This window comes from Podarcis vaucheri (assembly GCF_965113315.1).
Source record: "Podarcis vaucheri genome assembly, chromosome: 7".
Lineage (NCBI taxonomy): Eukaryota > Metazoa > Chordata > Lepidosauria > Squamata > Lacertidae > Podarcis > Podarcis vaucheri.
In genome coordinates this window covers 43,831,670-43,857,282 of record NC_138765.1, presented here as the reverse complement: position 1 = coordinate 43,857,282, position 25,613 = coordinate 43,831,670, and the positions used below count along the sequence as shown (strand labels likewise).

At 40.4% G+C, this 25,613-nt stretch overlaps 1 protein-coding gene across 2 annotated transcripts in view; it reads left to right on the top strand.

The window, feature by feature from the left end:
• The window catches only part of PLCG2 (phospholipase C gamma 2), a 66,455-nt gene that overhangs the window by 5,791 nt on the left and 35,051 nt on the right, over positions 1–25,613 (top strand). For both annotated transcript variants that reach the window (XR_014221928.1, XM_082232275.1), the window contains exons 2-5: positions 5,772–5,999; positions 20,415–20,558; positions 21,680–21,773; positions 23,429–23,476. Coding sequence is in view for 1 of the 2 variants with exons in the window: in XM_082232275.1 (XP_082088401.1) it covers positions 5,804–5,999; positions 20,415–20,558; positions 21,680–21,773; positions 23,429–23,476 (482 nt within the window). In the remaining variant the exon portion in view is untranslated. The remainder of the gene's footprint in view (positions 1–5,771; positions 6,000–20,414; positions 20,559–21,679; positions 21,774–23,428; positions 23,477–25,613) is intronic.

Here is a 25,613-nt window from a genome sequence, read left to right as displayed (position 1 = left end):
CCTGTTAATTCTCCTTGAACTCTGTTGCTTTGATTATATTTGCTGATGGTATCTTCCTGGAATGCTTCTGTCAGCTGGGAGTGGGAGTCATGGAGCTATGGTGGCTCTGCTTTCACTCTTCCCTATAGGGTCATTTCCAGAGACTAGCATCGGGAGACCCCCTGATTGGTCCCTTGGCAGTTATGCTGCCGGAGTCCTGCAGGGCTCCATCTTGACCTCTGAGTTTCTTAACATCTACATGAAACCTCTGGGATAAGGTATTATTCCATAAATTGTGAGGCTGAAATGCTTAAAAGATCACCTTTCTCTTCATCTGCTAGCCCAGGCTTTTAGATCTGCTGTGGAGGACCGTGTCATCCTGCCAATGAGGGAAGCCCACTGTGCAGTGACAGGGATCAGACCTTCTCAGTGGTGGCACCTTGCCTGTGGAATTTCCTATACCTGCAGGATAGGAAAACCCTCATCACTGAATTTTTCGTGGTGTATTAAGACACTTCACTCAGGTCTTAGGAGCAAACAGATGCATTTTAGGCCAGATGTACTGATGCTACCTGCTGTGTTGTATTTTGTAGTGTTGCATTTTGACTATTGTTTTAAAGTAATGATTAAGGTTTCAGATGGTTTTTAAAATGTATTTTAAGTATCCTTTGTAAACTTCTCTGCAATCTTAACAGATGAAGGACAGTTTAAAAGTCGAACAAATTGGAATTGCAGTTAATTTATTCACTGTTAGAATGATAAACTACAAGATGCAATTCAGCCACATGTTATGTTAGGAGCAAATTGAATAAAATACTTCCATTAGCTTTTACGTTCTTTTTCTATCACCTTTTTTCTTTTTCAGATTTCTTCTTTCCCCCATCCTTTTTTGTGTAATCTAGGGTCTTTTTTATTGATTCTTGGAGAATCTGAAAGGGCTATTGAACACTTAGGTTTCTATATGTGTAAGTAGCTACCAGCATGAGTTTGACCAAACTGCGGGAGGCAGTGGAAGACATGAGTGCCTGGCGTGCTCTGGTCCATGGGGTCACGAAGAGTCGGAAACAACTAAACAACAACAACAAAGTAGCATTGATTGCTTTGTTATACACAACTGCTATAAGATACAAGATATAAGGTATATTGTAAACTTACAAATAAAATAAAAAGTGAATAAATTAAGAAAAAAATTAAAAGGGTGAAATATTTGTGTTTCTAGAGCAAGATAGTGCTTTAAAAATTTCTAACTATTAACAGGCAAAAAGAAGGAGTTAAGCCGAAGATGAGGGCTATGAGAAGGAAAACAGGTATTGGGGCCTGGTTATTAACAAGGAAACTGAAACAAGAAGCTTGTAATAAAAAGTAGAGGGCAAAAAGGCTGAGGGGAAAGAACAGTAAGGCAGATGCTGCTGTTTTTGGCTGAAGTTATTTTTGGGCTTTGGTTGAAGACGTTTTCCCAATCCTCTTTGTGTCCTTCTGTTGGTTGGTATGTATAGTATGATTCCAGAGGAAAGCTTGATAGTTATTTCTTTCTACTGTTTTTCATGAAGGAGAGCAGACTTGCTAATATTTGTGCCATGTAAGAAAAAACAGGAGAGGAGAGACCATAATTCACTGGTAATTCACAAGGTTTGAGTTTCAACTTTGCAATTGTATGGGTGTGGCAAAATAAAGAAAAACTGGTAAATTTTACTATGCCAACTAAGTCCAAAATCTTATACCTTTTTATTCAGAAGTAAGCTCTTCTGGATGCAGTGAACCTTGTCTCCTGAGTACATATGGATTTAATGGCATTGTGGGTTAATTGAACAGGTTGTCATTTTAAAGTAGTGTAACCATTTATTCATGATTGACAGAGCATGTTTGAAATACTGGAATGGGAAGCTTAGTTCCACGCTTTTTCAATATTTTACCAGTTAATCCATGGATTGCAACTGCTACTTCACTGACACTTCATAAGAGCTTGCTGTACATTCAGAATATTAAGCTGAGCATGAGTAAATTTATAATTTAAGAATCGGAAGTCTTGTTAGCCCAGCAGTGGAATTGATGGCACTATCACTTTGCATTTCAGTTCCTCATTGTAAAAAATGGGGGTGGGGGAGTTCACCCTCAAGGTGGTTGTAATACAAGGCTTGTTTCGATGTTACCATTCCATTCTTATTTTTTTCCTTTTTCTTCCTAGCTGTATGCCACAGTTGAAGTGCAAATGTGTTCTTTTTCATTTCCAGATGCTTTCCAAAATCATGAAATAATTAAAGAAGCAAGGTTGAGTCATTGAAAGAACACTTGCAATTAAGAATGCAATCCTATACACATTTACTCAGCCTTAATGAGTTCAGTGGGATTTACTCCTGGGTAAATGTATACGGTATAAGGGATGCGGGTGGTGCTGAGGGTTAAACCACAGAGCCTAGGACTTGCCGATCAGAAGGTTGGCGGTTCGAATCTCCACGACGGGGTGAGCTCCCGTTGCTTGGTCCCTGCTCCTGCCAACCTAGCAGTTCGAAAGCACATCAAAGTGCAAGTAGATAAATAGGTACCGCTCCGGTGGGAAGGTAAATGGCGTTTCCGTGCGCTGCTCTGGTTCGCCAAAAGCGGCTTAGTCATTCTGGCCACATGATCCGGAAGCTGTATGCCGGCTCCCTCGGCCAGTAAAGCGAGATGAACGCTGCAACCCCAGAGTTGGCCACGACTGGACCTAATGGTCAGGGGTCCCTTTACCCTTTACCTAAATGTATACTGTATAGGATTTCGGCCTGGATGATATAGTTTAGTCTTAACCATGAATCAGTAATGCTATGCCACATGCTTCATTTAATCCAGAGTACTAAACCTGCTATAGAAGAAGTTGCTTGCTCTTTATACACTTTCACTTGGCAGAAAGCTTTGCACCATGTCCTTTTCCTCTTAATAGCTATGTTGCAGCTAGGTTGAGTTGAGTGAATGGGTTACATTTAAATGTATGTTAGGGCCAAAGTAGAAATAATGTTGGAAATGCTACATCTCCGTTTGTTTATACTTTTGCAGATCAACAGCTGCATATGGGGGCAGATGAGAATTAGGGGTAGGATGGGGGGAACCATTTCCCAGCACTATTTCTCCATTGGAAATTGACCTCCCCATAGTTGATGATTTCCTATAAGGAAAAACATCTACATTCATGTATTTTTCCCTCGTAAGAGGATTAATAGCTTCAGTCTGGGCTGGGGATTTCCATCAGGAAAATGGTGTGGAGGGGTAGAGTTGAACCAGTTTCCCCACTGAATTGATATACATTCGCACATCTTAGTCCTGATCACTATTTGATTCTTACTACTCTTTTTAGTAATCGCTTGATGTAAGAGGCAGATGGTAATTATATCACTGTTTCCCATGCAAGCTTAATTGAAATTGACGGATAGCTCAGTCCGTACTAATCTCAGGGTTGTGGGTTCGAGCTCCACATTGGGCGAAAGATTCCTGCATTGTGGGGGTTGGACTAGATGATCCTCATGGTCCCATTCAACTCTACAGTTCTGTGATTCTATGAAGCTAGTGGGGATAATGAAGAAATAGAGATTGGTGGGTCTGGTATAATATCTTGGAATATACTAATGTTTATTTATAGATGGTTTGAGATAATTTTATGATGACTTTTGAGGGATGAGCCTGAGTATTCCACTCTCCTACAGAGACACCAATCTCCCAACTGAAATACCGTGGTACCTCTGGTTACGTACTTAATTCGTTCTGGAGGTCTGTTCTTAACCTGAAACTGTTCTTAACCTGAAGCACCACTTTAGCTAATGGGGCCTCTCGCTGCTGCTGCTACGCCGCTGCTGCGCAATTTCTGTTCTCATCCTGAAGCAAAGTTCTTAACCCGAGGTACTATTTCTGGGTTAGCGGAGTCTGTAACCTGAAGTGTCTGTAACCCGAGGTACCACTGTATATGTTTGTTTATGTTGGGTTGATGTTTTTACTATTCAAACCCAAGTTGGTTTTGTGACTTGGATACAGAGAACCCCTTGTGTTACCAAAAGGAAATTCTGCTTATGCAAATATGTTTCTCCAGTTTCTACGTTATTGCAGTATGAAGTCCTACATATGCTTAACTTGTTTTGGTGGACTTCACACTGAGGCCTTAATGCCTGGTGCAGCTTGGTGGTTTGTAGCTTCTGTGATACCCGTGAACCTGCCTGAACTGTCTATATCCAGTCTAGGTATTCATTCATTTTTAGATCTAGGCTACGTAAATTAAAAGAGATAGGTACTTTTTGGTGACCAGGGATATCGCAGCAGTGAAGACCTGTAAGACTCCCTCTCTTTCCGTTTTTAGATGGTTTCGGTAGATTGTTAAAAATTGCAACCAGCTTTCGATAATGTTTTTGAAGGAACAGTTGCTTATAATAGCATTTTCTATGAATGATTTAGCACTGCCATTTTTGTGTTTGGTGTTTTGCGTTTAACATTTATTTAGTTATTTTACATTAGAAAAGTGGGTGGTAAATAAATCCTAATAAAAGTGGACCATATCTACTGTTTCCTTGGGAAAGAAGATCTTTTGCATAATAAAAAATTATTTGTTTATACAGTGGTGCCCCACAAGACGAATGCCTCGCAAGACGGAAAACTCGCTAGACGAAAGAGTTTTCCGTTTTGGAGGTGCTTCGCAAAACGAATCTCCTATGGGCTTGCTTCGCAAGACGAAAATGTCTTGCGAGTTCCTGCGGTTTTTTTTTCCTCCCCCCCTTTTTCTAAGCCGCTAAGCCGCTTATCAGCTGATCCGATAAGCCGCTAAAAGCCGCTAATAGCGCTAATCCGCTAATCCGTCAATGGGCTTGCTTCGCAAGACGAAAAAACCGCTAGACGAAGAGAATCACAGAACGGATTCTTTTCGTCTTGCGAGGCACCACTGTATAGCCCTTCTAATATTAAAAGCAGTCAGTATACATTGTCTCAGTAATTTTTGCCAGTGTTCTTTTAAATTAGGTCAGAATAGTGACCTCCATTTTACATACGGTGAGAAATAGGTGATTAGACTGAGAGATAGTGCCCTGTCTTTGGAGAACTAGCGAATTAATGGTAGAGGTGAGATTGGAGGCAGATACTTCCTGGCTCTCAGCTCAGTTATTTACAGCCTAATCCTGTGCATGTTTACTCAGAAGAAAGTCCTGTTTGTTCAGTGAAATGTAATCCCAGATAAGTGTGTTTAGGATTGCGGCTGTTATTCTCTTGCCTTGTGTCTGATTTAGATCCAGAAACAAACCACTGTCAGGATTTTGATCTTCTTAAGACATGGAAAGCCATCTGGAGCGCAATACATAATCTGGGCAAGGGGTTGGAGCTAAAATCCCTATTCTTCTACGATTCATTGCATAATACTATTAAGGACAAACAATTGATGGTGATGCCTTATTGACGAACTAGAGACATTCTTGCTTTGTTTTCCATAGAGTGAGATCATACTATATCAACTGCTCAAGCTACTCCACCCCGGCCATTGTTAATAAGCAGTACATAATTGTATTGTGTTGGCTAGTACAGTGCTAATTCCTGTCTTCTGCAACATTTGGTTTGTTTTAAAATTCACCTCATTGCGGTAGGGATATTTGTTAAAGTTCACCAGATGGTAATGGAGATCTGTGTACCTTGACCCTAAGAGTGGTTATTCGTGCTAGCCTAGTTGCACTTCTAGAAATTCCTTTTGCTTCAAAAGGAAGCTGCAAAAAGTTTCCTTTTAACAAAAAAAAAAAAAAAACACAACTATTTTAGAATGATACATCTTTCTTCTGCTGCTTTTTCCTTTTCAGCCCACTGAAGATTTGCTGCGTTCACCCTGAAAATGTCCAGGAAAAGCATAGACTATGGGGAGCTACCGGAGTATGAGAAGAGTCAAATCAAAAGGACCTTGGAGCTAGGCACTGTCATGACAGTGTACAGCCTCAAAAAGAGTAGTCCAGAGAGGAGGACAATCCAAGTCATTATGGAAACTAGGCAGGTGGCATGGAGCAAGACAGCTGACAAAATAGAAGGTTTCTGTGAGTATCTGCTTATGGTCGTCATTGCAAATAATTGAATTTAACCCTGTCATGACCTGCTATTTTCTTTGATGTGTTGATGGGAATGAAGAAATGCTGTATGTTTACTGCTTTAGCGTTTAACACTGTATACCATGTACAGGTCCAGTTTAGGAAAAGGGAGGGGATTGAAAGTGACCCCACCCTTCAGCTGACTTCCAGGCCTTTTACTCAACCCTTGTGACTTAGTAGATGGATGGACCTGGGACAGACACATTAACTTAAGCCAGCAGCAGGGAATCTTTGACCCAGGGGCCTAATTAGCTCCAACAGGGATCTTAATTTGGCCAGTGAGGCTGTTACTTCTCAGGCCACATCCACCTGCCCCATATGTGGCATCAGATGTAGGGCAGGTAAAGATGCTTCCTAATTGTTCAGTGGAAAGTGGGACTTGCTTGCAGTGTTGACCATGTTTAAGTAAGTTTTAACTGTGGTTGGTGTGATGTCTAAATTAAGAAACCAGGGCCAGATCAAAACATTTTGCTCTGCTGCATGAGGTGGAAGACAAGGTTCCCCCACCCTCCTGTCCCTAAACTGACTAATTGGTAGCTGAATCTTACTCCAACACTTATTTAGTTAGGCATGTTAGTTTGCTACAGCAAAAACAAATGACTGCATTGTGGCACCTTAAAGACTAAAACATTGATTCAAGCACCAAGCCTTCATCCAATTTGTGAAGTATACAGCCTAAGTAAAGCGAGAAGGGAAATGATTATTGGTTGCTGTTGCTGTTTTTGTTTTTTAAAAAGGTGGCACCAAGAGCTAGCAGTAGGTGTGTCACAATAGTTTGTTGAGCCTAATTGAGTGCAACTGCATGCATATGAGTTTTTCATATCCATCCTTTTTCTAAGGTGAAGAATGTCAACATATTTCAACGTATAACAATAAAAAGAATTCTTCTTACTGAAGTTTTTTTATGTAGAAGTTTTAGTTGTGATAAAGAATAGTGTGATCCAGGTTTCCTTGACACTAATGTTACTGCATCTTTAATTGGTTAATAGGAGTTCTGTTTCTGAAGATTGAAATTAATAAAATTTCAGCTGCTGTTTATGAAATATAAACATCAATCTTTTGTTTTGCATGGATTAATAAGTTGTCTTACTACAATCTAAAAATAACTACTAACCTGAGGAACAAGTTCAGTACAAGACTGTGGGAGTATTTAAAAATAAGAAATGCAGAAACATAAAACATGGAAAGTACAATAGAAGCCTAACTAGAAGCGTCATCCAGGGCTATTTCTGGTATAAAATTTTCATCTTCATCTAAGATTATGTAAATATGTGAAACACTATGTTGGGAAATAGCTTTTCTGGGCAGGTGTATAGATTCTTGCCCACCTGCACTTGCAAAACTCTCCTTCAGAATCATGTGCATGTTGTCTTCTTGCGTAAAGGATTTTAAATATGCATTCCAGTACCACATTGGATCCACCCCATTAACCTCTGTGGGATTGCAGTCTTCAAAAGCTTTTTATGCTACCATCACCTACCACAAATCCTCACATTGAACCGGAACTAAGCTTAATTATGTGGAATTGCATTTGTACATACCAATTTCCAGTTAGCACAGTATCTCTCCTTCCCTCCCTGTTTTCTCTCCCACTTTTCAAAATGTAGATTGTAAAATTCTGGCGGAAGGAACATATTTCTGAGACTCGGGCTACTCTGTTAAGTTCTATGTACATTGATGGAGTTAACTAAACAATAACTGTAATATCAAGGTTTCAGAAGCTTTGAACAATAAGTACATAAAGTTTCAAGCTATGTTAAGGTTATATAATCATAGAATGCATTGGTACCCTTTTTTTTGTTAACTAAAGTATTACATAGGAGTTGTAATTTTTAATGAATAGCTTTTTTGAGAAAATTGAGTGGTTAATGATCAATATTTGCTGACAGTTAATCTCTCAGAAGATATTGATCATTGAACCAGATCTTTTTTCCTTTTTTTAAAGTCTCCTCGTGGTTCAGCCTGTTTAACAGCAAGCATGAGGGTGGAAATTCCTTAGCTGCAGGTTCAGTCTGTTCAACAGCAGGTTAAAATAGCTATGTTTTTAAAAAATGTGCTGAAGTGCAAGTAAGAATTAAATCCTATTTGCTTAATGAAGGTAGAAAAAGGTGGCTGTGTCCTTTCCTTTTGAAATAATGGTTGTGTTTGGCATATTGTTTCCTTTTTGAAGTTTTTCTTCATGATTCCTGCTTGGGGATCTGGGATCAATCAAAACCTATTGCAGCCCTATGTGGAAAACTGTTGTTTTATTTTAAAATTTGTTGAATCTTTGATGTATACTTGTTGAAAGATGTAAGACTTTTTGTGCCACTTCCTCACCAGGTGTTTTAATGTGGAATTTCCACTCTTTATCCTGTGAAAAGCAAGTGAAAATTGACATGACATAAAATGTACATGTTCAAGTTTGGAAAGTTTTGTAGCTTACAGTAAGAGAACATTGAGAGTGTCACTCTAAAAACATTATTGTTTGGAAGCACTGTTCCTTTCTGAGGACATGTCCATATATATTTTTCAGTTTGCATTTATGAAATTTGGAATTTTAAGTATTCCCTTTTAAATGATACCTACTCCAAAATCATGGGAAACAGTAAATGAATGACAGTGGATAACTATAGTTGGAAAGATTGCAGTATGCCTTGTAAAAACAAATAGTACATTTGGTGCAAAAAAGCCAAACCCACAAGTTTTAGATGCTTAGATTATATAGATGCCTATCTAGATTATATAGATGAGTTGTTGAGGAAAAAGGGAAGAAGAAAAGAAGGCCTAGCATGTGTACCAGAAGTAGTAAACAGAGCTTCATAAGCACATTGAGCATTATCTCCTTCCGTAGTTAGTCATGAAGAAGCTTTATAAGCACAAGAGAGGTCTCTCCCACTTGCTGATCATGGCTTGCATCAGCATTATTAGTGTAGGATGTTTGGCACACCACTAATAAATGACTATTGGACGGAAATTGATAGTTACGTCTCAATATATTGATGCCATTTCACTAAAGGCACAATCCTGTACATTGCTGCTCAAAAAGAATAAGTTCAGTAAGCTCTGGAAACTGGGTGCATGATTGCAGCCTGATTCTTACTGAGATGTTCAGAGTCTTATAGGCATGGTCTCCAAAGGACTAGCATTCTGTGTGCCTGGCAGTGAGAAATGTGCTAAATGTGCACTATTCCAGTTTGTGGTTTTTCCTTCCTGCCACAAGTATAGGGCTGGATCCTGCAGTTTTTTATTCGAGGCAGAGCACCAACTAGCTCTCTGTAAATTTTAGCCTGTGTGTTTTTCTTCTCACAAGCCAAGGCAAAAACAACAACAACAAAAAAAAACTTGTTACAATTAGTAAAACTTCTTTTGACAAGCAGCTGCCATTTGTGATATGATGCAAATGTGCTAGAATGGCAGCAGTTGTTGTGGGCAGAGAGACCTGAGTTTTGCAATTCAAAAAGGCTTTTGATACTTGTTGTTTTGCTTTTAGGTTTGGGGGCAATGACTTATCTTCCTTTCAGGATGGTTGACTTTAAATTCTGTCATGCATAGAATTCAATACACTTCCTCCTTGGATGGCTAATTTGCAGCTGTATGCATTTTCTCTTTCTGCCCACCTGTCCTGGTTTGGTTTGGTTTGGCAGGGGAGGGGAACTTGCACATGGAGGGCTTACTCACATGTGGGAATTCATGGCTATCAGCCCCCTGCACACTTCCCACTTACTCTTGGATATCCTGTGTGAAAGACACCTGTACAATTAGTGACCAAGGAAGGGTTGTTTAACACACTTGAGACAAGGCAGAGTTACCAGTACTGGAGGGTGGCATGGAAAAAGGGGATGGGAGGCATTTGCAGGGCCATACTAAAGAAGCATGGTATTCCTGTTTTACTTGTGCTTTGTTCTGTCACCCCACTTGTGCCAGTAGAATGGAAGTTGCTATTGGATGTTGGGGGGTATATCTTACCCAAGGCAGGATATCTGTAAGGGGTCTGATAAGGTAAGTTTTAGTGTATTGCTTTTTTCTGTGTGTGTTGTACACATGCAGGGCACTTTGTACAATGTGCCCTGTCTCCTGTACCACATGTTTTCTTAACAACATTGCAATGGAGCGGTAGGAGGTGGAGTGAGCAATGTGTTTCGACTTTCAGTTGAGTTTGTTTTTTTTTTACTTGCACCTCCTCTTCCTTTTATAGTATGGGCTGTAAGCAAGACCATGGAAAGTTATGGATTTAGAGTGAAGGTGCCTTTCCATTGCCCATTTTTGGTCTCTGGACAGTTGGAGTTGTGCCAATGGTGTGGATATGTTGGTGTAATCTTAGACCAGCATCATGGGCATAGCCAGGATTTTTGTGGGGGGAGGACAGAACCTCAGTTAGCTATGTATTTTTATTGATTTTTATTGATTTAGGGGGGCAATTGCCTCTTCCTTCCAACACCACCCTGGCTATTCCCATGGCCAGCATTGATCTCTGATGGTGATATTGTCCTTTACTAGTGCAGGGGGAATGCACCAGATCTCAAATACTTTTCAACTGGCATAATTTGAGCATATGATTTCACCTCTCGTCTCTGATATATTTACTGGTGTGCTAAAAGGTTTCCTTGCAGGTGTATCAGACTGGCATGCAGATTCTCCATGTCATCCTTTCCATTTCAAGTCTTTTCCATGGTGTGGACAAACATTTTACTTGTGCTCCATGTGTGACTGAAATTGTTTACCCAAGGAGGGAATTTTCCCCTTCTGTCCAAAGTATCAGGGAAAGTGCTTTCCGCTGTTTGCTTGAATTGGAGTCATTCATAAGTCCTCATGTTCTTCTAAAATTAAATGTGGGGTGTGTCGACACAAAATCACTAGACCACGTACTTCACAGGGTAAATGACTACAATTTTCTTGACTCCACTCTGACTGCACGCATCTTCATGCTCTGTATGTTGCCATAGCAGAGAAAGACTGCTGTTTCTTCTGTCTTGAAGTAGGAATTCTCGTGTTGTTTTAAGGAAGGATGAAAACTTCATTGTGTAGCCTAAGTGAGATGGCACCATATAGTATAACATTCCTGCAGTCCACCTACAAAGGTTACAAACAGCAGCACAAACTTTTTTTTTTTTAAAAAAAGAGAGAGCTGGAGTTCTCACATGATGAATTTTGTGCCCAGTACCAGATTCTGCGCTTGAGCCCTGTTCTAGGGCTTGCAATATTTGTCATGATCTATCAATACAGTGAAAAGTATGAAGTTTGTTCTGTGTTTGTTTTTATACCTCAGCTGAGCTGTATGAGTGAACTGTATGAAATTTCTTTAAAGAGGCTCCTTATTTTTGCAGTCAACTCGTATAACTCGGATGTGTAAATAAAATCGAAACAGGAGTCTAATGAACTTTCACAGTAGGAGCAGGTACACAATAAACACACTGTGATTTGCCTCAAGGCACTTGCTGTGTTTCAGTGATAGAAAAAAGAAAGAAAAAGAGATTTACTGCCCCCCTCTGCATGCAGAAGACTATTGTGTATTTATTATATTTATAGAATACCCTTCTCTTAGCGGAGCCCAGATTACAAGTTAAATGTCCAGCATTTCCCAGCAGGGATGGCTAAGACTCTTGTCTGAAACTCTGGAGAGTCCCTGTCAGTCATTGTAAACAATACTGGGCAAGATGGACCAATGGTCAAATTCAGTAGAAAGTAGGTTCCTGTGTTTCAGGAGTTTGATTACTCTAGCTTTACTTGCACATGATCTTTGTTTCAGTCCTTGGCATTGCCAGGTAGGGGTGGAAAGTCCTCCTGCCTGAAACAGTGGAAAGCCACTCTGAGTCAGTATAGACAGTACAGAGCTGGATGGGCCAATGGTCTGACACAGTAAAAGGCAACTTCCTAGGCAAGATAGTGAGAGGCACACACCAAATTCATAACATGTGTCTACAGCAACAGAGAGGAACGATAACAAATTAGATCAGGCACCCCCAAACTTGGCCCTCCCACTGTTTTGGGACTACAATTCTCACCATCCCTGATTACTGGTCCTGTTAGCTAGGGATGATGGGAGTTGTAGTCCCAAAACAGCTGGAGGGCCGAGTTTGGGGATGCCTGAATTAGATAGTAGTGCATGCTTCTATCTTCGATTTAAGATCTTCAACAAGGCAATTGATGAGAAAGGGAGAAAGCTAGCAGTTTTTCTGAACCATCACTTCTTTACTTCTGCCTTAACGGATGATTCATGGCAGTGTGAACTTGCACTTATTTGATTCACTGCTTCTTCCTCCTAGTAAAGACACAGCAATGGGGTTTTTTAAATGCTTGTATTCATAGTCCTTTACCTTTTTTGCACTTGGGTTATGATTAATTGACTAAAACCTTTTTAATCAATTTAAGACATGCATTTTTTTTAAAGTACGTGCTTCATCTTTGAGGAGGCAGCCCCTCCTGCCTTTGGGAATGCCTTTGTGCCAGCTTCTGTCTGCTGGCGCTGCATGATCACTGAGGCAGGCACTAACACCTTCTTTGATTTGTGGTTGGCTGGACCAGCATACATTTCATTCACCCCGGATGCTTTTCCAGATTTAGCCCTCTTCATTGCCTTCGCTCCCTGCATCTCTCTTATCACAGGCGCCTGGCATTAAATGGTATGGTGGAGAAGAAGTGTGTGTTAGAAAGAGTGCTGGGAAAGGCATCAAAGGTAATAGTGGAGACGTCTCTCACAGGTGATAGCTCCACTTAGAATAGACTAGTAGAGGCATAACTCGTCTAAAGTGTGTAACTTGCTACAAGCCCTTTTGCGCAGTTTGTGAATAAGGTCAAGTTCCTTTCAGAAGACAATATCATGCAGAACAAAGCAATCATTTCCTCTTTCTTCCACACGGTACTACTTCAGTGCACCACAGATGTTTCTGGGCTTTTGCTGTTTCTTTAGTGAAGATGTGCAACAATTACAAGGTTAATTTTTTAGGCTGTGTTGCTAACAGTGTGTGAGAGTCCTCCTACATTGGTGCCACCTGTTCAATAATAGCCTTTGGAGTCATGTTTACTATACATTAGGTATCCCAAGGCAGTAGTGACACAACAAACATAGTTTCCATTTATAAATCCTTGTCAACGTTTAGGAGTTGTGGACATTTGAAAAGATGCTGTGCAGCATGATTCTGTGTGTGTTTACACAGAAGCACCTCTCAGAAACCAAAGGCACAACAGCCTTCATTAAATCTTGCAATCCTTAACCTTCAGAGAAGAAAAGGTTGCCTCGTTAATGGGAATTTGTAAAGTTGTGGAAAATAGTTGCTTCTTGTCTTTTCTCCTGCACCCAATCTAAAGACGAAAATTCATTACTATCACCATTCTGGAAAAAGAGGTGAATATTTGCATAATTGTTCTGCATGACACAGCAAGAGGTCCTGGGTGCTGCTGCTTCGCTGCCACATGACTCTTCGATATCTACCCCATTTTTGCTAATTATATCTGTTCCTGTCTTGCCCATCTGGAGTGTTAACATATAACACTCCAGGTAGTAATCTCTGCATGGTACAAGTGAATTGGCAAATGATGAAGACATACTTCTTTACCCTGGCATTTGATACCTCTGATTTTATGACCCACCCTATTTTCCTTTGTAGTTGTGAATTTTTAATTGTTTTTAATACTGTATTTTAAATTGTAACCCATTCTGGAACCTAGGGCTGAAGTGCAGATGGTGACGATTAGCCTCATACCATAAGGAGAAGGAAACAAGTACATAATAAGAGCCTTGCTGGATTCGCCTAAAGGTCCTTCTAGTCTATCTTCCCACTGTGGGCAACCAGATGCCTGCATCTGGCAGCATGGCAGGAGTGAAGGATCTCTCTGGCCCTGTGAGCCATATTCTCCTAGGCCAACAACTGCTTGGAGTAAGTTTAATGCTACTCTGTGGATCTTAGTTGATATCTCTGCCCAATTTGCAGAACCCTGCCCACAACAATACTATATGTTTGTTTCCATGAATTTGATCCAGAAACAGCAGTTCTGCTTTTGCATCTTTTAATATACTATTACATACTCACCAGCTTCCTCAAGAGGTGAGAAGTAGCCTTTGAATATAAGATGACTGGATGGTGCCTTTTTATGTGAGTAAGGTGGCTTTGCAAAATTTGTTTAATTTAAATATAAACAAGCATAGTGTATTAGAAGCAAATTGCAGGCAGATCTGCAATAGAAAGAGGGTTGTGGGATCCCATTTTTAAAAGCAAAAGAGCTGGGTGGGTGAAGAGGGCCTCCTCTCTATTTCTCTGATCTAGCTTTCTGTAGCCCTTTTGTCCAAGTGGCTTGAGATGGAGGCTGCGTGCAGGTAAACCACACATGGGATTGAGGATCCTGTGTGTCTCATTCACACTTCTCTTTTGCTTTGAAAAATCTGACCTCCCTCTTTTTATGTAATGAGGGTGATGCCAGACTTTGAATATGAAGAACTGTCAATGTCATGGAAAGTTTAACTTGCAGGCTGGCTTGTATTTCCCTCAGCCCAGCTGGTTGCAGATGTGTGTCCTGGCTGATACAATTCTATTTTAAGGGGTGAGTAGGGCAAAAGTGTCTGATTTAAAAGCTGCTACATACTGTCTGCTGACCACAATACATAAAGTATTATTCTGAATTATTTTTCCGAAGTATTCCTCTTTCCTTTTGTAATTATTTGACTGCGTTGAAAGCTCTCTTCCAGTCCCTGTTCTTATAGTGGTTATGCAAAAGCCTGATTTCAATAATGATACGGTTGTTTACCTATCATGATGCAGTAGCTTTTGGGTTCGGTCATAGTGAAACAGATAGTGTCCATAGTGAAACAAATTGTGGCTTCCTGCCAGCCTGTTAGGTTGTAACCAAAGTCACTAGGATCCAGGGCCTAAGCTATGATACTTTTGAGTGTTAATTTGAATAATCTTGCAAAATGGCTTTTATTCACTTTCATGGTTCGTCTTGGGTGCACCATTTTGTTTCTTCAACTGGGTGTCTGTGGTCACATAAAAAAATCAACAAATGTGGCCTTCTAACTGCTTGCAGGTCTCTTGAACTGTTCATTTCCTCTGCTTTAATGCTCACTTACCTAGGCCAGACTTCCTGTTTATGGTCAGTCAGAGGAAGGGCTAAGTGAAGTTAGCTATAATTCTCTAAATGTACTCTGCAAATAGGTTTGGTTTGGACATATTGTAGGCAGCCTTCCTTTTTTATTATTATTTTACAAAATTCATACCCTGCCTTGGACATAAGGCTGAAAAGCACTTCTGTTGACTGGTTTTACTGTCCAAAAAATCCTTCCCCTCCTCATCCCCTTACTTCTGAATTGAAACTGATTGGGTGTGGGCTGTGGAAGAAGGCTGGCATGGCCTCGCAAAAGGGAGAAGACCAAGGTGGCTTAATGGTACAGGTTCCGAAGGGGTGTGTGTGTGTGTATAATTGAGGTCAAGCCAATATTGTCAGTATGATTAAAACAGTGGGGAACCTACCCCTCTTTATCTGCATTAGATCACCCTTCCATCTCCATATCTCTACCCATTTCTTGGTCCTCCTGAGTGTCACCCAGACAGTGGGCTTCCATATTGGTAGCTGATTTTCTGAGGCTTCTGCAGTGGGTGGAAATATCTGCAGGTGCAAAATTGGACAACCAGCAGACTGTGAGCTGCATGTGGCCCCCTATCTCATTTTATGTGCTTCCTGAAGCATCTCTATTCTTCCATCCCATCAGAGTTCCTTCCTTTCTTCCTGTTTGTTTTCTCCTTGTTTTCCTAGGCTTTTAAGAGGTGGTTATTTCTTCTATCTATGTAGTTTCAGTCTGGATGGACTGAACAGTTTTTGAGAGAAATAAATTGAAGTTTCACTATTTTCCTAGTTGTATGGCTTCTTCTCTGTCTCCTGCCCTGCACCACCATCACCCTGGCTATTTGAGAAGAATTGGTTTACTTTTGCCATGTGTGTAGACACACATACACACAGCAGACGCCTACCAGTTTTTGCTGGGGAGTGCGTGGGTGAATGAGGAACAAAGCATGCACACCCACAATCACTTCTTACAGATTTGAGTGTAACTTGCATTTGCTTTTTAAAGCAGGAGCTATATTGGTCTGTTTTATTCTTTAAAATCCCTCTCTGAGCTTCATTGAGAGTGAGCCTAACTACCCCAGTGGAACTTCGTTATAAGCAGAGCTGCATAGTGCTGCGAATTCTAATAAGAGTTAGCCATGGTGAAAATTGTAGCAGGGTGACCTTTATTCCATATTAGTTAGCCCAGAATACTTGTCTCTCTGGCTCTGCCCCTCATCAGTTCTGACTTTGTTTGCCATAGTATACCTCCAAAGGAATATGTCCCTTGCAAAGGAAATTGGTTGCTCACCTCTGGCCTACTGTAGTCTATTGCTGTATGGAGTAAAGCAGGGCAAGCTACCAATTTCGTTGAAATATGAATTGAGAATGTTGCATAATTTAGCAAATTCACTAGATTTTATTCTGAAAGATTCAAACTGGTGAAGATAACATATATAAAAAAACTTGATTGACAGGGCTGGTACTATAGTTCCCAGTTAAAGCCCCTCAAATGTATTATTGGTGATCTGAATGCCAGTGATCTATAGCACCAAACACCTGCTTACCAGCAACTGCAGTTCACATAACAGATAACACATAACAGGGACTGGCTCAGACCCTGCGGCAGATCCAGATGCCAGATGTGTTGCCCTCTCTACTCTGGCAGCACTATTACAGGATCTAATAATGCCATCCAGAAAACCAGGGGTTAGTTTACTTGTTTATTTTCCAATGTGATATATGCCATCATCTGCCAGCACTGCTAGCATTCTGTGTAGAACAAATATAGACCATTCTCTATGCGAACAGAAATCTGCATTAAAAATGGCAATATGGAGAAATGTGTGTGTGGGGGGGGTGCATTTCAACCTTCCAGGACGCTTTGTAACTGACTGTAAAGTGACCACACTGGAACAGAGGAAATTCAAAGGTAGAGTGCAATGTAAAACCACTGAATTGCAATACATTAAGAAGTTCAGTGCTATCACTTATGGACTGAATGAGCACAATAATCATATCACGACATGTTTTTTTAATTGGCTTATTGATGGCAATATGTCTCTGCCTGTTGGTTTTTGTGAATAGCTACTGTTAAGAATCTAATTATCACCACCTGTGCATTTCCTTTCCTTCTGAGCTCGCTGATTACAACCCCCTCATGTGTTCCATTTAAACCTGAAACTCAGTGTAACACTCATGCATCTGATGGGCTGTGCTACACAGAAGCTTATGCATAATGGTTGTGTAAGTCTTTGAAGTGCCATGAGACACTTTGTTGTTTTATAGTGAACATTTGAATTTAAAATGCATGTGTTCGAACATAGGACTTCTTGCTTTACTAAGCTATGGCTGTGGTTAGAGAAATTATAGCTGCTGTGTGGGGTCTATATTTTTCTAAACTCTGTGGTTTTGTTGCAGTGCCTCCAACTAAATGCACGTGGCATTATGTCTTTGGACACACAGCCCTTATGTAACCTTGATGTTAGCAGTCTGTATTTTAAGTCCTGGGAATCCTTAATAAATTTTGTTGCACTAAAATTATGTGTTTGTAAAATTATGTGCTTCTCCTCCAGAAGAAATAGCTTTTAATTTACTGTGTAGAGGAGAAGTATATCACATTTTCAGCTTTATTTCTGAAGATAAATGTTACATTGCTTTAATCAGATGTGTATCCCATTTACTTTTGAGACTGCTTCAGAATTGGCATCACGTGATCTTTGTGTTGCATCCTAGGGTATATTTGATAGTCAAAAACCAAATGGTAAAATGTAAGAATGAAGCCATTGTTTTTGCCCTTGAGGACAGTAAGGCAGATTTGCAAAAGGAAACAAAGGCTTTTTAATTTTGTGCTTCTGATTTGCACACTTTCCAACCTTTCTGAGGTTGAGGAGTAGAAATAAGAGTCAAGTTCCTTCTCTGAAAAAACAAAACCCCACATTCTTCAAAATGACTACACTGCAGCATTTTCCAGAATAGAGTAGTACCTCTTAAATTCAGATGCCCTAGGTAGCCATCTTCATTTATTTTAGATTTGACCTACCCTGTGACTGTGGAATATCTTGTTTTTTGCATCACTACTACAGAGAAACAGCCCCAGTCCAGGAGACTTCCATGTTTATGTCTCATTGAAATCAATAGAACAGATTAGTCATGACTAATTCAAATTCCATTTATTTCAGTAAGAATTGCGCCCAGCTAACTTTTTCTGGAACAAGATTCATGTCACTTGCCCCTGCCATTAACAGTGCCTATTTTCATTTTGAGTGGTTAGAACACCATAACAACCTTAGTCAGTTCATCCTTTGCATTTCAGAATACTTCCTTTTAAAGAGACAACGCTCACATCTATGTAGGCATGCATTAAAAATGAACCATGTCCTGTCTTTAGATTAGATGTATTTTAGGATGCTTGTATTGTAAACCACCCTGTGATGCTCGGATGAATGGTGGTATAGATATTTAATAAATGATGGTGAAGATGATGATATTATTATTATTATTATTATTGCGAGTCAGGTGACATCTAACTTGAAGAGGTGCTGTACTGTTTTTAAAAAAAAGTTCAAGCGTGTATGTGGGTGGCACAGATAGCCTGTTCTCCAGAATCTTGGAATCTACCACATTCTTTTGGATTTTATTGTGGGTTCATTTACACAGCAGGGGGACAAGGTTAAAATGGGGGCAGGGAGGTACTATGAAGGAACATACTGCCCTTGCCCCCTTGTGCCTCTGCATGCAATGCAATGCAGGCCAGCAACAGGCATGCATAGTTTCTGCTTAAGGCAGCTATAGGAACACCGGAATCAAGCCATTAGTCCATCTAGCTCAGTACTGTCTGGAATGATGGGCCATAACTCCAGAGTTTCTGATGGAATTGCTGCTGGAAAGTGAAACTGGGACATTCTGCTTGCAAAGCAAATGGTCTGTTACTGAAGCTTTCCCTGTAAAAAGCCAATTTGCTTTTTGTTGTTGCTTTTTGTATAATAAGAAAAAACCCCAACATCCTATTTCATCACATTTTGCTGATTTACTTAAACATGCAACGTACATTAGAGCTGAATAATCCCAAAAGGTGAGCTTTTAATGTTTGTACCACTACATTATGTGAATAATCTGAATTATGCTCAGCATTAACAAACTGGAACAAACTGTGGTATTGCTCAATAAACACATTTGAGTGACAGAGGTACAATTATTTTTTTACTGCACATGTAGAAAGGTTAACAGTAACCCTTGACCTGTAAAGAAATAAGTAGAAGCAGCCATCAGTTCTTGTATCCAGCCTGCAAAGTGGAATGAAACCACTTCCTCAGTTTACAAATAAGTGTTTTATCAGAAGAATGCACATGAATGTTTTGGGTAAATTGAAATTTCGTTCCCTAACAGGACCAGTGGTCAGGGATGATGGGAATTGTAGTCCCAAACGTCTTGAGGGCTGGAGTTTGCCTGTGCCTGCTTTAGCGAGTTGTAGAATGCGAGAGAGAGACATCCCAGTTCTCAATTTTTGCAGGCTTCCTGAAACTTGGAGCAGCGCTGCAGTTTTAACACCAGCTTTTCACTAAGAAAATAAGGTTCCTCATGGCTGTGATGAAAACTTTTCAACAAATGTTTTGGGGAGTGCAGACAGCGATGTCCCATTAGGATTGGCAGGGTAGCCAACAGTATGTAGAGCCAATGATAAGCAGAGCCCACCAATTCTAGTCTTGCCCCATTCTCATCCTTGCTGAGTTCTATAAGGGAAACGCTGAGACTAAGAAGGAAGTTGACAGCCAGGGCCATCCCTTGGACTGGCTGTAAGTAAGAAGGCAGGTAGGCTTGAGGACTGAGGTTGGTGGGGCAGTTCCCCATTTGCCCTAATGGACTGACCTCCCCAGGGTATAGAATTGGTGGTGAGTGAGAAGGAGGTCACTGACCTTTGTGCCTCATTACCATGAATTATTGGAGCAGTGCCGGTGCAAAAATATGCCAGTAAAATGCCACAGTGTGGTCAGGATAAGGGATTCTGGAAAACAAGTGGGTGAGGGGAAAGGTTAACTGGCTTCTTTGAGAAGAAGGGCAGGAAATAAATCTAATAAATCAATTTATCTTTTCAGCAGGATGCCTCTTCAGCTATTCCTGTGCAGTCCTCCGCTTGCTCTCCAGTTGTTAAACTGAGGAATACTGCAAATTAACTTGTGCTCTTTTTGCTTTCTTTTCTGCAGTTTATTAGGCAACGATTTCTTCATGCTGACATTGCAGTTTATAAACCACTTGCCAATTTATAAACTAGTGTCTAAGTAAGCAAACAGTCATTCATTCTCTGCATGAGAGCATATGTTCAGTTGACAGTTATGTTTTTCTTTTCAGTGGATTTGATGGAAATAAAGGAAATCCGACCAGGAAAAAACTCAAAGGATTTTGAGCGGGGGAAAGCAGCACGGCAAAAAGATGACGTTTGTTTTACTATTTTCTATGGTACTCAGTTTGTTCTCAACACCTTAAGCTTAGCAGGTAAATGTGTTTTCTTTGGATTACTCTCTTTATGATCAGGGATGAAAACACCACCTCTTCCATGTTGTCTTTAGTTTATCCTCTTAATCCATATTCTCAAATGTAACCGAGTTTTTAAAGTTATTTTCTATTCCATTCACCTCTCCTTCTACTTTGTTTTCTCTCCCTGAGTTTTCTCTGTGTGTACTTCTCCATGTCTTATAAGATGAAGTAGCCTTGCAAATAAGTACCAAAAACGCTGCAAACACTTAGTTAGGTTGTGCTTTGTGAATTAACATATGTCACTGCTTGGCCCTTAGCTCTGACAAGTTTCTTGCTTGGAAAGCAGCCTTGGCTCACTTTAAGGCTTAGTGGTTAAAACTAAGAAAATGGAAGTACTCTTACTGAATGTGGTAGGCAGCTATTGGGCATCTTTATTTCAAGGTTAAGTGTTTTCTTTCACTGGTACAAACTTGTTTTGTCTAATGCCAGCATAGCATCAACAAATAAATAATGTCATGGGCATTTCCCCCCGAATTTTTACTGTTTTGATTAGCACAAGTCAAACACAGTATTACTGAGAAGTTTTAAATGACCAGGGTAGGTTGTTGAGGAAGGGGTTAAATAGATAACTCAGATTATCCAGAGTTTTAAAAATCATACTTAATTTCTTATTCTGATTTAACCTTATATTTAATCTATCTGAGACTCTGTGGACACACTAATGTCTGTGCATAGTATTTGGGTAACTAGGAAAGGAGCATGTCATCCTAGAATATTGCAGGCTATCAAGAAGTCTGGGAATGTACACACCATGCTCTGATGTTCATTTCAAGGGATGTGTGGAATATCAAGGAAGCAGAAAGCACATATGCATTAACTCTGTGCTACAAAATGAAAATCATTTGCATATATCCACAATTATTTCTCCTGAAGCTTTAAAAATCCTAACTTTTAGCGCCATTCTTTTTTTAAAGGAATGCCTTTTTGGTGAGATTTTACTATTTCTTGCTAGCTTTCAGGTGCATGCAGACAGTTTCTTTCAGCATTATGGATTTGCGTTATAAAGCAGTGCAGTTGAAAAAGTTCAACCTATCTTCTTCCTGATTGAGTGTTCCTTCACATACCATTTAATTTTCCAGCTGATTCAAAGGATGATGCTGACAAATGGCTGTGTGGCTTGAATATCTTGCATCAAGAAGCAGTGAATGCTTCCACTCCAGCAATTACAGAGAGGTATGTGGAAGGAACCATTCCCCATTTTTCTTATGATAGGAATTTAAGAGTTTAGGAATTCAATTAATTCCACAGGGTAAGAAAAGCAGCAACAACTTCTTAATGTGCTACGCCATGTGTGCTGTACTTGGTACTGAAGAATGCTAAATTATTTTAGGAACATAGGAAGCTGACTGACAAAGTCTCTCCAGGGTCTCAGATTGGAACCTTTCTCAGCCTGACCTGGGGGGTGCCAGAGATTGAACTTCGGGTCTTCTGCACTCCAAACAGGCATTGTATTATAGCCCCTCCCACTGGAACAGAGAGTATTATTTGGGGATTGTTACCAACTCTATGATTCCATGAATTAGCCTTTTGGACAAATTGACATGGGATAGCAGGAACTGTAACTAGTGGACTTGCACCAAGAGCATTTTGTACTTTAAGTTTGGGGCTGACTGCACAGTGATAAACCTGTGCGTTCTTCTGATCTACAGCCTGTCACATCTCCCTGATTAATGTACTTGCATGGTGTAAGTATATGCAAAGATGTATATATTTGTGACATTCATATTTTTTGGTGTACGTTTTAGCACTGAAAACCATCTGGCGCACACCTAGAAATAAAATAATTGAAGTGGCCCTTTGGGCCTCAGGTCACATAGAGACTCAGACTTAAGACTGAGCAATAGGTTCATGGAGCTCTCATTTTTCTTGAAGTGGTAAATATAGTTTTGGAGGGTGGTTTGGATTTGGCCCATGGTGCTACAGGTATGGGAGTTAATCCCTTTTCCCTGTCCCCTTTTCTGTTTCAAAATGTCTCTCTGAATATGCTCTCTGGGGGTGACACAGAGAGAAAACACGGGGGGGGGGTGAGGTGGAATTAAGACCTCCAATGCAGCCCTGATCTAAATCCCTGTCATTCACCTGGTTCACACATCATCTCAAGCGTACTGATAATAAACTATGGTTTAACATGAATGAGTAATGTGCTTCTCAAGTCACAGGCGCTTCACTTCTCCATGCCAGGAAACAAGGTATGGTCTTTGGGTTTATTTCTCTCCAGGCAGTCATAAATGGTAAGGCAAGAACAGACTTTGTCTTGTGCTCATGATGATGGCTTGTTTCCTGGCAGCAGTGGAGGAGCAAAGCGCCTGTTCTGGCAGCGCACTGCTTCTTCACACAAACCATTGTTTATTTTAACTATGTTTTAATGTTACATGTATTACAGTATTATTAAATACTGATGTATTGCAGTATTTTAATATTTTTTTGGAAGCCTCCTAGAGTGGCTGGGGAAGCCCAGCCAGATGGGCGGGGTATAAATAATAAATTATTATTATTATTACATGTGAACCAGGTCATTGGCATCATGTGTAATATTTGCAGTATTGTTTCTTACATGGCATGAGTTGGTTTTCCTTGTTAGCACCTCTTTTGTACAAAGAGGAGAAGAGCAGAAAGAGGGCTGGAAGACCCGTGTAAATAGGAAGAAGTAATTTAAATTGCTGCTGTTATTTGTTTGTTTTTCTCCAACTCCTGCAAATGAAAAACTGATAACAGAATGAAGAGGCAATTCTGCTTCCTTTTATCTGCACTGAAGCCAAAATTGCTGAATGAGTTTGTTTAGTTCTTCATAAAACTTACCAGTGCTGTGTCTTATGTGTTCCTTATAGCTGGCTCAGAAAACTGATTTACTCTGTGGATCAGTCCAGAAGAAACAGGTAAAATTGCTGTCTTCAGTGTCTGCATTGTTTGTGCTTGGGTCTGTCTATGTTTGTGACTTTTTAATCGGGATACCAGTACAGTGGTACCTTGGGTTACATACGCTTCAAGTTACATACACTTCAGGTTACAGACTCCACTAACCCAGAAATATTACCTCGGGTTAAGAACTTTGCTTCAGGATGAGAACAGAAATTGTGCAGCGGCAGCAGGAGGCTCCATTAGCTAAAGTGGTGCTTCAGGTTAAGAACAGACCTCCAGAACGAATTAAGTTCTTAAGCCGAGGTACCACTGTACAGTAATATATGTATGTATGCATGCATATTGAACTCTTACAGAAATCAGGCCTGAATAGGGGTGTGGTTGCTCTTGAGCAAATCCATAGTTGATTATTGCATCCTGTTTTTGCAGCCTGCACCAAAGATGGGTGGGGGTGTGATCTGAAAGTCTCCCATCGTATGAGGAGTAGTTTTCCTGATTGTGTATAGTCTTCTTTAGATGTTCCTTTTGAATGTATGAAAGGCAAGCAGCAACACTTGTAGTGAGGACCCCCCATTCTGAAAACTCTACACCAGGCATAGGCAAACTCGGCCCTCCAGATGTTTGATGACTACAACTCCCATCATCCCTAGCTAACAGGACCAGTGTTCAGGGATGATGGGAATTGTAGTCTCAAAAGTGGAGGGCCGAATTTTCCTATGCCTGCTCTACATGCTAGTAAGGCAGCCCCTGCAGACTACCTCCTATAATGCTTTCCTTGGGAAAGGTGCCTGATTGTCATCAAGGGAGTTTCACTTGCCCATTCACCCATTCAGAGCGAACATCTGAAGAGGGTTTACATTGTTAAAGCCTAAGGGCATATATGTACCACAGACTTTAAATTGGTTTAATAGTAATTTCATATTCCAAGGAAAGTAGTGGTGGTGGACTAGGAATTTCCAGCAAGATTCTTGGCACCTCCACACACTGCAATTTTCCGATTGTGGGGAAGGAGTCATGATGATAATTAAACTGATATAAAACCAATATATGTTTATAATGAAGGCAAGACTTACTGTTATTGTGGCCTGCAATGGTTAGCCCTTTGACCAGGTGGCAAGATGGTGGAAGAAAGCCTTTCAAAGGGGCTCATGCAAATTTGGAACAGACATGGGAGGATGGGAAGGGACTGAAAATGCACGTGAGAGTTTGGTTTGGACATTTTAAGTAAGGCAGACTGGGGGATGTTGCCATAAATTAGTGTTCAGTGATGTTTGGGAAGAGAAGCTGAAGTATTGGACCAGCAGTGGAATGATCTCCTACCAAATAGCTGACACAGTTTGTCAATGCTTGATCAACAAAGAGTACTGCAGCACTTTTACAGATGGATAGGTTACTTTATGCCATAATTAGGGCTCATCCAGACTTCCCTTTGTGCTGCACTTTCTAGGCATAGGTCTGCACTTTGAAGCTCCATGTCCAAGCAGGCTTTTTTTTGGTCCTGGTGCTTTCCCCGGGAAAACCCATGTTTTACCATTGAATCAGAGCAAATGGCCCAGGGAAGTGCCAGGACCAAAACAAAACCAAAAAACAACTATCACTTGGACATAAAGCTTTAAAATACAGACCTATGCCTAGAATGCAGCAGAAAATGAAGTCTGTAAGTCCTTAAGATGCCATAAGACTTGTAGGCAATTTTGCTGCAAGAGATTAATACAACTACCCCCCTGGAAGTTGTAAATGATTGATCAATGCATCTCAGTGCATGTAGCTTCTGTTAGTGGTATGTGGGAGCAACAGGGTCAGGTTATTCAGCAAGAGAATTTTTATGACTAAGGTTGAATTTTTCTCTCGGAAGAAGGGCAAACTGCCAACTGCAGCCTGTTTATTTGATGGCAGCTGTGATGGCACCTGTGTTTAGCGATAAAACACCACAATAAGGAAGGGTTGTGATGCATGGGAGATCCTTGGAGCAGCAATGCCTTTGCAGTTGCCATAAATGTGCCCTATCTGACCTTAAATCCTTTTTGCGGTGTTTTGTTCACAACATGGAACAGCAACACAGCTGATATTATCCCAAGATTAAGGAAGAGAGAACTGGTAGCATTGCTTTTTGGGCTCCAAATTTAGCAGGGAAAAACATGAACTTGGTTTGAA